The 13,341-nt window shown below is 44.3% G+C and overlaps 1 protein-coding gene across 7 annotated transcripts in view; it reads right to left on the reverse strand.

The window, feature by feature from the left end:
* Positions 1–12,150, reverse strand: part of ATAD2B (ATPase family AAA domain containing 2B) — a 78,191-nt gene extending 66,041 nt beyond the window's left edge. For all 7 annotated transcript variants that reach the window (XM_062573190.1, XM_062573189.1, XM_062573186.1 and 4 more), the window contains exon 1: positions 11,743–12,150. In XM_062573190.1, coding sequence (XP_062429174.1) covers positions 11,743–11,898 — 156 coding nt within the window. In that variant the 5' untranslated portion in view covers positions 11,899–12,150. The remainder of the gene's footprint in view (positions 1–11,742) is intronic.
* Positions 12,151–13,341: the final 1,191 nt, after the last annotated feature.

Below are 13,341 nucleotides of genomic sequence, written 5' to 3' on the forward strand. Positions count from 1 at the left end.
GTACGATATAAGCATCCAACCTAAAAACTAAGAAATTAGTAACGCAACTGCAGAATTAGGAACAAATGCAGTGAACCTGCAGCTCCTTATGAAACACTGGCACTGAGGCAAAATCGCTCGCATGCCGAGAGCAGTGCTGTCACCAGAATGCAGAAAATACAAAAAAAAAAAAAAAAAAAAAAAAAAAAAAAAAAAAAAAAAAAAAACTTCACAATGGCAGAAATTGCCTAAAAACATACCGAAGCCACACAATATCAGGAACAAAAACAGGCACGCCGCTGGGCCGCGACAGGCTCGAGGCACAAAGGGAAAGCAGGCACAAATGAATCAAAAAACACGGGTCGGGCAGTGTCGGGAAGCACATCCAGCTAAACCAAAGTTAGCACCTTTCTGCTGATCTAGCAAATGAGATCCCCAGCAAACTCCCACTGCAATCCCAAACAGCGAGAACCATGCCCAGCAAAGCAGCTTCTTACAGAAAGTTCTCTCACCAGCAACAAGTAAATAAGTAAGGAACACAGTCCTTACTTACACGTCGTCTTTGGATTCGAGAGTAAAATTAAATTTGACAGCTGAAGAAATACGTCAAATTGGTTGTTAAGGAGTATGAATCAACAGTGGGCGTCTTGCAGAGGTACTGGAGCAAACTCTGGCACCGTAACTTCGCTAAAAGCAGGCAAACGATAGCAGCGATAAATCTAGTAAATGAATCAAAAACGAATAAATAAGTAAATAAAGTATTCAAACAAATATAGCTGCATACTGATAATCTACGTTCCCTTCACTTTATAGGAAAAGAAGAAAAAGATGAAAACAATGTTTATGATCTTCTAATACACATTTTCAAGAACTCACAACAAAACCATTGATACGCAGTATTCCTGCGGTCTCTTTCATACCCATCCCTATACATGTCAAAATAATAATGCAATTCTATCACAACTTTATTTATCGCTTTTAGAGAAAAATATTCAAGTTTTTAAAAAACACAAACTAGAAACAAAACTTCATTCTTCCTTCTCAACCTATCCCCTTAGGAAAGAAGTGACTGAGCAGATACAGCCTTTCAGCATGACTTTAGGCTAAACATACTACAAAGAACTCCCCAGTAAGTGCTTGCTTTCAGCTGCATCACAGAGACCAGCCGGCTAAGCATCATTGATGATTAATTTTCAAGTTAAACTAAAAAGACTACTTTAACATACTGACGATACCAAAACAAGATTTCAAGTTTGTTTTTGTTTTGTTTTTTAAACAGGTCAAGTCTCCTGGATAAGGGAATGCCCAGAAAAACCCTTCTCACTATACTGCTGCCTGACTATCCACAAATAACCACGATCCAGCAGGCGAGACAATACAGGATGAGCGTGAACACAAGTCAAGTTAGTTTTTTTTAGAGTATGGGGTAATATCCCACTCCAACCGCAACCACACCTTGCAACTGCAGAGAAACACTCCGTCTGGCTGCCACAGGTTAACCGTATTAAAACGACGGCATACGGACGTGCTCGTACATTAAGGTTTTCCACCACGGTAAAACTTGCTCTCCTTGCTGGGCATTTTGCAGGTCGCACCCTTCTTCTGAAGAAGTCCTCGCCACACCTCGAAAGCCAGCGCGGCTGCTCAGACTGCTTCGCGGGCCGGGCGCGAGAGTGCCGGACCTAGTCTCCGAGCCCCCTCGGCAGGCTTTCCTTGCCTGCGACTCCTTCGCACGTCTCGGATGTTAAACGAGGACCAACCGTCATTCAGTCCTTAACTGATCAGTCCTGTCCCGCTGCATTTTGTAGAAAGCCCAAATTACTTAGTTTTTCTTTCTGCCCCACTGAACAAACATCCAACTGCCTGAGATTTACTGCTGTCTTAATTAAAGATAACAACATAAACATAATTAGGGAATCTGTTTCAGCTACAGGTTTTCACAAGTAACTGCCTCTAATTTTAGTTAATTCTCCACCTGCTACAGATATTCAAAAATATTTTTTCCTCATTTGACTCCTGGAAAAGACAATAATGATTTCAGACATTTTATCTCTCAATCCCCATATTTTTGCTAACTTGAGTGAAACTGGATCCAGTGGCCTCCATTTTATTCCAACAATTTGAAATGTATCTTGTGAATAACAATACAAATGCTCAGATGTCCCAGATTACTAATAATTTAGATAATATTAAGACAGCACAACATGAAAAAAAAAAAAAAGTCTGCTGAAGATCCACCTTTCTCCCTACCAGTTCATGCAGAGTTCTTCAAAATGGGCTGGGCACTAAAAGAAATAAAATACACACTCTAGATTCCACTTAACAAACCTATTTATTCCTCTAGTATAAAAAGGTAAGTTTGGCTTTCCAAATACAACTTGCATTCATGAAAAAAAATGCAATAATGTCCCAGTGTACTAACCAGTTAAGCTGCTCAATCACCTTTGCCTTCAGATGATTATCAGTTAACAAATAACTTGCTTTTTTTTGCATTTAATCTATGATGCCATTTCAAACCTACCAATAAAATATATCAAAAACACTATTTGTCTGTCCAACAATTCTGGATAAGCCACTTGTTCCCCTGTGCATCACTTTCTGCACAGGTAAATAATGTAGATTAAAGTACTAACTTCTGTAAAGCACTTAAGATCTATTGAGGAAAGCTAGGTATCCTTTAGCATTGCTAGCATTTGGGGGCTAGGCTTACTAAGCAAGAAACAAATGAAAAAAGAGTTTGCAATCTCTTTGAGCTATTTTTAGTTTTGCTCATGCTTAGTTCCAAGTTCTGTTAACCAGATCAAACAAAATTTCTGCCATGACTGTAATAATGTCATCTGACCATAATCTAGCAAATCCCTTCAAATCCTTTTTCAATTGCTTTTTTAAGTTCACTCTTTTGCTTTTACAGCATCTTTCACAGGAGGAAAGAAAAAAAAAACACCCTAAGATTATCTTTATACTCGTTCCAAATCTGAGGCAGCTGGAACACGCTCATCAGAGCGCCGTAACCGGGGCCACCCCGTGCCTCACCCGCTGGCGCTGCGTCCTCGTTTCAGGAGGACACACTTCACTACCCGCTCTCCGGCACTGCCAAACCTGCGCAGAGAGCCTGCGTTTGCCCTGCGAGGGCCTTTTGCCGTCTTCCTTGCAAAGGGCTGACTACCTGCTCGGCAGGAAGAGGTAAGACCAGACACGCTTGTCTGGGGGGAGAAGCCTACACGATTCGACTCCCCAACGTCACATGAGACAGGACACTGTAACCTCTGTATTCACATCAGTTGACCAAGCATCACTGCATGCTGAGTATCTTTGTGAGCAAAAACGTAACAAAGTATACTGCCAGTGCCTTCCAACGGTAAAAAGCTGGGGGGAAAAAATCTACGTGGATTAAAGCACACTAACAGTCTTACTAAGAACTTCATCAAGGACCTTGCGTGGTAACCTCATTGACAAAGTGAAAAGTGGCCAATCTGACTTAAAAGAATCCATCCTGGGGACGCAGTTCTCTAACTTCCGCTTGTTTGCATACAATCATCATTTAGCAGACTCTGGCTTTCCACAGCTGTTAAGGAAGAATAGCAAATATTAACGTTTAGGAACAGCTTAATGATCTTGGAATAAACAACTACTAAGGCTGCTTCATTGGTGATAATGGCACTGTAGAATCCCTTAATTGTAGGATAACCATATTTTTTTTAATATTCACCTGCACTATCTGTTTCTTTAATAAACAATACCCACATCGAGATCATCCATTAAAGAATAAAAATTCCATCATCTGCACTTTTTCAAAAGAATAATTTCTTCCCAATTTGTTCATGTGAAAAAAATACATTATTTACATTAGAAGATCTGCTTTAACCTTTTCACTGTATTTCCCTTTTATTTCCTAGAACTCTTCAACTTTAGAATTCAGGTCACTTAATAAATGCAAAAGCTTTCTGAGAAAAGTTAGAGTTAAAAATAAAGTTAAAAATAGAAACTTCTGGCTGCTATACTGTTTATTGTGATATTATCACCCTTACAACCATTCACTCCATCTGCATTAGAAAAGCCACCCAGTTATCTCCAGGCTGAATATCCTTCAATGGCTTTTGATCTGCAATCCAAAGACTTGATGGAATTGTAAGAAAGGGAGAGTCAGCTACAGGGCAGCCTCTGCCAAAGGGAGGCAGAGCCAGCAGATGGAGAGCAGGGGTTTGTCCTCCGCACATCACCACCACCCTTCTCCAAGCACTTCCCTGAGAGCGTTCCTCTCCCTTCCTTCATGCCTTCCCTAAAATTACTGCAACTTTCTGAATTTACAGCTGCAAATCAGATCTTTTGGAGGAACAGCAGGAAGTGGGGTGGAAAATAAGTTTCAGCTGGACCAGCAACCTGAGCCTGATCCAGCTATCAAATGGCCAGGCCAGCATTAATATCAGCATGTCTGCTCTTTTTTGCACCTGCACAGTTTTAATGTAGCCTGCAGCACATGTGAAATCCCACACCTTCAGAAAAGCAAGTCTACTTATTTCCTGTACAGCAGTCTACAACTCAAGCTTCTCTAGAAGATTCACGAATCTAAAGTTTATAAAACCACCGACCTTGATAGCTTAACAGGAAAGAATACTTCACCCCGTTTTTATTCAGAAACATATTAATCATTCCTTTGCGTTTCTAGATTCAGTTATTAAAGACTTTTAAAGCTGAGATTGTGTTTATGCAAACATTTAGGAATGATTACAGTTCAGAAGTGTAAAAATAATTAGAACATTCAAGCAACTTTCCTTCCCCCAGCCTTACTCCTCAAAAATTCATCATTTCTCCTGAACAACTCAGCTCAAAAACAGTCTAGCAAATATGATCTCCTCTCACTACTACTATTTCAGTACCACCTAAATTAATAAGCAGAACAATTTGAGTGCAGAAAGGAAGCAGAAGGCAAGAAGTGGACGCTGGTTTCTCAAGGCCTGCACACAAAGCACTTGAGCCATTAAAATAAAGCAAGGAAATGCACGTAGCAAAGCAAACAGGAAGGTGCCCTAAAAAAAAAAAGTAGATTAAAAAACCCCTTCTGTATTTCCATATTTACAACACACCTAAAAGGACATTTCAAAAGTGAAATCAAATTAAAATTGTGTAAAATTGTAATATAAAATCTTGAGATTAATGTATTGAACTTTAAATTATAAAGAAAATAACATTCCGGTTCTGAAAGACAAACCAGAGAAATAACAGAAGGTCATTACTAAATAGTTGGAATCAACTATTTAAAAAGCATAGCAACAAACTCAGATGCAAGTAGTTTTTTCCATGTGCACAGAAAGAATAGCCTTTTCTTATCAGGTTATTTAAATAGCTCAGTTCAGCTACTTGCTCATTTAAAATTAGGGAACTAATTGGAGATTGGAAAAAAAGCAAAAAGCACATTTTCTAAATTATGAAAATGTTCAAACTGGAACTGCTCTAAATGCAACTGGACAGAAACCTTCCAGCACAGTTTTTAATTAGTTAGCTCATGCATGACTGGCAGCATGAAGAGGAAAAACATGAAATTCAGAATAGGCTACAAAAACTACTCAGGAACTTGGACAAGCCCTAAAGTCCCCAAATCCTGGTAGGAATACTAGAGCTACAGAGTTCACAGTTAGTTCAAATATATCAATGTTACTTGAAGTTATTATACCACATACACGCTCAGTAGTACAAAATGGAAAAGGTGAGAGAAGATAACACATTAATCTTACAAATGGTTGAAAAACTGTCATGTTTTAATAGCTACCAAGTAAGAAGAGATTACACTTCTTTAGGAAAATAACCCTAGAAAGTATAAATACAAAACAATACTCGAACAGTTTAAAGCAGAATTAATGGTTAAAATAAACTATGAAAAACCCATCGAAGGTAATGAAGATAATATTTCACGAGTAAACTAAAGACAAGAAAATTTGTTTAGGAAAACAAGCAAAGCATAGAGAGTACAAAAATAAAAAAAAAGACAGGATTAAAAAGGCTGAAAAAAATACTGTCATCTCTTTGCAATAATCAGGTTCGTGAGTGATTCTGCACACACACAAAAGTAATATATTAGAAATGAAACACCTAAAGTGATCCCAGCGACAGGAGAGCAGGGAAAGCTTCAGGTCACCGACGCCTACTTACTGGATCCTTTGTTTTGAAGGGGATTATACAAAGTTTTACACAGTAATCATTTAAAACCTCATTCGAATGGAATAAAAGGTGCTTTGCACTGTGCAGCAAACACTCAACGACTTAGAGCAGGCGGTGCAAAACCATACCACATCCAGGTGAAACTGCGCAGGGATCTAGGTGATCCGAATGTAACTACCTGAGCTAACTATCTTACACAACCCCAAGCTTGCAAAACTGTCTTGGGATCTTTAACAGCAATTGGTTAAGCCTTCTGCTTAAAGATTTAACCGAGAGAAAGTCTGAGAAGCAGTTTTACTCATACGACTGTGGGACAAGCCCAACGTTGAGAGGAAGCAATGCAACGCACTAAACATCCACACCGTTTCCTGCGCAGTCCTTGGAGCTTCGCCCCCTCCGTGGACTTGGCCTCCGCTCGCTTCCTTTTAAGGCTCTGCAACAGCCCGATGGCAAGAGACCCAGCAGCTCCGAACGCGATGCACAACTAGCTTCCTAAACCAAACGCCACTTTTAGGCGGCGTTACGGATTTCAGTAGCGGCCCAGGCCGATTCCGTGAGGTACGGTGAGGAATTTTAACGGGACGCACGTTTGGAAACACGGAACGACGGCAAATGCTGACTACACGGTATTTTGACAGAAACTTGGACGTAGATTGCTTCCAACAATTACTCAATTTCCGACAGTTTACAGATGTATTAATAGCACACTCCCAAGGAGCACGCTGCACAACTCATTTTAGACCACCAATTTTCTCCAGGTAAGTCCCAAAGAAGCAGCAGAACACTAAAACAGAATGAACCCCGTATTTTATTACACACTGAAAAGACGAAAAGGGAATCTGCCCTTAATTGAAATTGTTTTGAAAAACTGCACAAGGCTCTGCATTTCAGGATGCATTTCAAAGAACTGTGGAAGGGTTGGCCCCCATGCCTTTACTCTGAACAGTAACAGTAAGACAACTCAGTTCTTTAAAAATATAGGTATTTGAGAAGAGTTTTTTCTCTGAAAAGCTTCACATGCAGGTAGCCAAAAAAATTATTTTTTCCTATGTAAGAAGAGAACTCTAACTTTCTACGAGTTTTATTCCAAACCACAGAATAGCCAGAAGACTATTAGACACTTTGCAAAGGCAGCAGTCAAAAGAAATGCATTAATCTGAACCAAGCTCTTTTTTTGAAGGAAAAAATTAATTTTTAGAAAGAACTAAGGCTTATGTTTATTATTTTGAAAAAAGTATTTTTAAGTGCCTCTTATAAATTTTCAAAAGCTGACTAATAAGACTAATTTTAAGGACTAAAACATAGCACTGAGCTAAAATGCTACAAAAGAATAGAACAAGCTACATTACCACACCTGTAAAGAAAGGGAAAATATTTATTCTTGCAGACTGAGAAGTTACAATAACAGATACTGAAATATATTGGTATTAGAGAGTACAAAAATGCTGCTTGGCTTTTATACTCTACCACCACACTACAGCACTTTATGTCAATCCTCAAGTCTATGTTTGTTCCTATAGCAATTAAGTACAATGGAGAGCTCTATGTTGCTACTGAATAAGTTGAATGATGTTGGCAGCACTACTTTTAGCTAGGATGGCGTGTTACAATTATCACAGTGCCCTCAAGTAGCTCTTAAGGCACTGCTGATGCTTTCCTGGCTAATTAAATTAAGCTAATCTTGTATACATTTCCAAAATGTCTAACCAGTACACTGACATGATTAAAAAGTGTTTATTTCGCAGTAAGTTCAGTATTTTTCACAATTAGCATTTTTTGGCTTGTGTTTTAAAAAGACTGAGAAAAATCACTTCAATTGCCAAATAAACATCATCAACACAATCACAATTCAGTAGCTGAAGAACATACGTCAGTAAACCCACAGCATAGATTTAACCAGTTAGAGCCTCCATCTTTTGCAGTTTGAATATAATCCACTGAATTGATATATTTTTAAATAATTTTATGTTTTTGAAAACTTTGGAAGATTTTGATGCTTTTCTTGTCAGAATACTTTATTATCAAGCCATAAGACTTTTCCAAGTCTTAATACTAGAAAGAAAAAAAAGAGATTTTATACAAAGAATTTATAAGAAGATTGACTTAAAAAGTATTCAGTAGAAAGTTAAGCTATCACAATAACAGGAATAAAAACATATCCCACTTTTTTCCTCTCCATATCCTCTATATGGCACTCTGCAATGACATCATTTCAGAGAATAAACCTCTTGGCTCCTTGATCCAATTAGTGAGGGATTTTGTTAATTTTAGTCTGGCTTCTGGTAAGTAGACACAACTGCATTCATCTCAATTACCAAATTGCATTCACCGTTCAATAACTCAAAATAGTTTACTTTTCAAATACTGACATATCCCCAACAAATATCTTGGGAAATATTAAGATGATCATTGCTTTCTCCAAGGTGAGAATCAGGAAATACCATAGTACTTCCTGATTCTCATCTTGGAGAAAGCAGTGATAGGGAGAATACAGAGAATAAGGTAAAGATATTTAGACTATTACGGTCCACTTCCACTGAAGTTGCCGTAATCTGTTGCCTTCAAATCAAGGTCAAACAAAAAGGGACACTACTAATATATAACTCAACATAATATCAAACCTGACAACCAGAAACTTGGGTTTTAAATTCTTTTATCCTATGCTTGAAAGATGAGGGATTCAAACCTATCCTTGCAAATGTATACAAAGCCACAAGAAGTAAAGAAAAAGCCGAGGGCGGGGGGGAGTGGAAATGGATATAAAAGAGATGGAAGGCAGCTTCTAACCCCTCATCTGTTTAGGTTGGCCTAATCAGCGCTGCAGAGGATGCCATCACATTTCTAATTCAGTGTTAGTTGCCAATAGGGAACCAACAGATGATGTTTTAAAATACATTCTGAAAGGTAATTACAAGCATTGCCACTAACAAGCATTTCTCTGCAAGCCCAAGTCAGAACCCCTGTGGAAGAGAATTAAGTCACACAGTGTAAATAAAAAGCATTAAATCTCTGCCAGAGCTCCAAACTCTAGCAGCCTGTTAACCAGATAATCTGCTGGTAGTAAGGCTGGTGCTCTGCTATTACAACAAGCAGATTTTGAAAGGACACACGGTTCCATTTGACTTTGAAAAAATACACACAGCTACATGAACACAATCCCGATACACCCTGTACACAAATACAGCTTAAGTATCTGCCTCTTGACAATCACTTCCAACAACAAAGGCTTTGTCTTCCCACCAAGGTGCCTATTTACCTCTAGTCACTAAAATCCTTCTTTGCCACTACTTTGTGGAGATTCAGGAGCTCAAGAAGACACACTTACAAATTCTCAGGCCTGAAGGATAAAAACAGTCATCTAGAGATAACTTTAATACATGGAGGGAAATACATATTACAATATATACATATTACAATATATACTCGAAAGAAATAAGAACAAGAAAAAAAAAAGAGAAACCTTTCTGAGAACTTCTGTTCACCTTTGGCAATTATGTCTAAAAAAAAACTAGAAAACAAACAAAATTATCTGCCTGGAACACATGAGCTTTGATGTGCAGCAAAACAAGTCCATTCTATCGTGCTAAAACATACACTTGTCTTTAGGGAAAAAATGCTTTTGGAGAATGATCCTTGGATGTACTTATCAATTTTATGACTGTATTTTGTACAATTGCCTTTCCTTACACCATGGCAAAAGCATAACTTCTACACTAACTTTGTGGTACAAAAATAATATTTAGAGAATCCCAACGTATTGTTTTTAACAGCAATAAACTGTTGTTAAACCCTACAGAGTAAGCCAGTAACTTAACGGTTATGCCAAACTTTGCCTTACAAACCACAACAAGACCCATGGTATGAATAAATAGAAACTGCATCCTGGAAGAAGCAGGACAGCTTTTTACAGCTATGGTGCAGCATCAAGTCTAGTGAAATTAAACAAAGCAGGAATGGGGGACATTGAGAAAAAAGTAAGATGGGATGGAAGAAAAGGAGAAACCGTGGCACATTAGAGAACTGAAAGAGTAGCACAAAAGGTACAGAACAAGTATCTACTCAGTAATTTTCCTTAGTATTTGAAAAGGACAGGGCAAAAGGTTTTCTGACAATTCCAGCTGTCACTCCTCTGATGCGACTCTGGCTGCAATCGCCGTTTTTCTGCTTGTCTGGTTAACTTCCTCCTCAGCAGAGGACAGATGAGGTCACCTGGCGCATGACTGTCAAACGGTTTGACCCTCGATTTTCAGTTCTGTAGTTTCTAAGTCTTTCACAGTACACTGCTTTTAAGATAGGTATTCAGACCAGAGAACTATAACCACTAATTTAAATCTCCTGATGCAATACATGCAGTACAAGCCCTCCACATAAATAAAACATCCACTGAGAAAGACACAGTTGTCAGGAAATCTACTTAGGGACTCCAAGGAAGGAAAAGAGGCTCCTGAAGTCTCTCTTCCCGTTACCGTTTACCAAATACCAGCTTTCCAAATTAGGCTACGGAATTCATTTGCCATTAGACCGTACAAGCAAAGCTATTACAATAAGCTACGCCGGGAAAACATTCAATTAAGCATATCCAGCGAGGGCAAAACGATACCCTCCCGGCTCTCTGTGGGAGGCGGATCACAGCCACGGGGGCCCTTGCTCAAACGGCAGCTTTTTGTCCCCGAAGCTGCTGCGAATGACTGAGATCATTAAAAAAAAAATGGGGGAGGAAGGGGAGGAACGGCGGGGGCGAAGAGGGCCGCGGAGCTGCCTGCGCCCGCAGCTCCCAACTTTTGTCTCGCAGCGGGCGCAGCGCCGGGCGCGGCCGCAGGGGGAGCTCCGCGCCGCGCCGCCGCAGGCCCCGCCCCCGGGCCGCGCAGGCCCCGCCCCCGGGCCCGCCCCCGGGCCGCGCAGGCCCCGCCCCCCGGCGGCCCCGCAGCAACTTTGTCCCGTGCCTCTCTCGCCGCCGCCCCCCTCCCCCCCCCCCCCCCCCCCCGGTCCCTGTCACCGGCCGGCGCCTGCCCTCGCCGCCCCGGCGCTCGCTGGCCTCTCCCGGCCGGGTGCCGCGCCGGGTTAGGACGCGGCGACCCGCCACGGCCTCCCGTCGAGCGCCCTCACGCCCCGGCTCCCCAACCCCCCCCCCCCCCCCCCCCGCCGGCTGCGCGGTGTCTCCTCGCTCACACGCAGCAACCCCCCCCGTCCCGTCCCCGTCCCCCCCCGCTCCGTGCCCGGGCTCCCCGCCGGCTCCGCGCTCCCTCCCGACACCGCCGCCCGCTCCGCGCTCCCTCCTCAGCTCCCCCCGCCCCCGCGCTCCCCGCCGGCTCCACCGGCCCCCTTTCACCCCGCGTGACCCCCGACTGCCTGCCGCCTCCGCGGCCCCCTCACCGCGGGCTCCCCGCCGGCTCCGCCGTCCTCTTCACCCCGCCTCACCCCGGCTCCGCGGCCCCCTCGCCCCGGCTCCCCGCCGCCTCCCGCAGCCCGACACCGTCTCGCCACCCCCCCCCCGGCTCCTATATCCGCGGCCCCCCCACCCCGGCCGCGGCGCCGCCGTCCCCAGCGACTCCCGGGCCGAGCCCTGAGCGCCGCCGCCCCCCTGCCGTAGCCCCCCCCGGCCCTCACCCGCGCTGCCGCCGCCTCTTCCAGCCCGGCCGCATCTGCCTTGGTGCCCCTTTTGGAAGAGCGGGTCCGGGACGAGATGAAATGGCTGCCGGCTCCGGCCGCAGCGGCCGCCGCTTTGCCCAGGGGGCGCAAGGAGCTCTTCCTGGTGTTCACCATGGCCCCGGGAGGGGGACACGGGGGGCCGCCGCTGCTGCCGCCGCCGCCGGCGCGGAGGGAGGAGGGAGGGCGGACGGGCGGGGGCTCGGGCGGGGAGGGGAAGGGGAGGGAGAGGGGGAAAGGGGAGGGGGAAGGCGCAGAGCTCCTTGCGGGGAAGCCGGTCCGAGCCGCAGACAGTGCCGCGTGGGCTCCTCCTGCCGCCGCCGCCGCCTCGGCTCGGTCACACTCTAACTGGCCGCCATTACCGCCCCTTCTCCCTTTCTCTGCTCGCTGCGCGGCGAGGCCGCCCGCCGCCGCCGGGGGGCGCTGCGGCGCCGGCGCCGCCGCGCGCAGGCCGAGGCGGGCCCCCGCCGCGGACGCTCTAGCACGGCGCCGGCGCGCTCTATGGGCCTGGCGCCCGCCGCCGCTGGCAGCAGGAGGTGAGCGGCGGCGGCGCCGGGCCGGGCCGGGCCGGGCGGGGCCGTGCGCCGGCCGCTCCTCTCACGCGGCAGGGCCGTGACGCCGCATGCCGATGCGTGCGCGCCGCGCGCGGCGGCTCCGTCCCCGCCGCCGTGTTTTTGTGGAAAACCGTCTCCCAGGCTGGCGAGCGGCAGCGCTGAGGAACTTCCTGGCAGGCGGACGCGGTGCCGGCGCTGCGAGTCGCCTCGCCTCCGCCCGCCCGCCCCCGCTTGCGTTTGATGTGCCTCGCTCGGTACTCGGGAAGCTCTTCCCTCTCATTTGTCTCCCTCCTTTATCCAGTAATCTCATTTTAGGGAGAAGAAAAATGGTATCTTACAGAGCACTGGAGGCCTAAGAGCTTTTCCGGACTGCTCATAAGCAGTAACCCGGTCCGTTTTCACTGAGGCGCGGCGGGAGCCGCTCCCCTCTCACAACTTGTTGCTTTTCACTAACCGTACCGCGCTTACAGTGTGCGTAAGCCCCCAAGCCCAAAGCTCTGGGAAAGGAACGTGGCTTAGGGATGCCAGTATAAAGGCTTCCGCCTTCAGTTCTAATTTTTACCCTTGTTTGGCATTGCTAGGCAAGCTATTTCAGTGCTTTCTTCTCTAAAAAAAAGATTAGGATTATAAAATTACTGATCACAAGGCTCAGGCTCTTAGGCTGGAACAAGGTTTATCAAAGCGCTTTTATTCTTTAAAGGTAGAAATCGAAAGAGCAACGGTAAAGAACAATAAATGGAAAACCCGTTATTTTGCTTTACCTCCCACATCTTCCTTTTCGCAAATGAAGTCTGGAAAAGCATGAGAGAGCTTATATATATAATGTGCAACTATGCCATCAGGATATTTAATAAGAAAATGCCCTCCTCAGATTTCCAAGTAAACATTTTCTTACTGTGTACACAGATAAACTTTCATTTCTGTGAGGTAGTCCAAAATAGAGTGTGTTTTGGGCATGGAAATTTGGATCTTTCTCATTTTACTATCTTTATTTAGAGCTATTAAT

Source organism: Rhea pennata, chromosome 3 (assembly GCF_028389875.1).
Source record: "Rhea pennata isolate bPtePen1 chromosome 3, bPtePen1.pri, whole genome shotgun sequence".
NCBI classification, from domain to species: domain Eukaryota; kingdom Metazoa; phylum Chordata; class Aves; order Rheiformes; family Rheidae; genus Rhea; species Rhea pennata.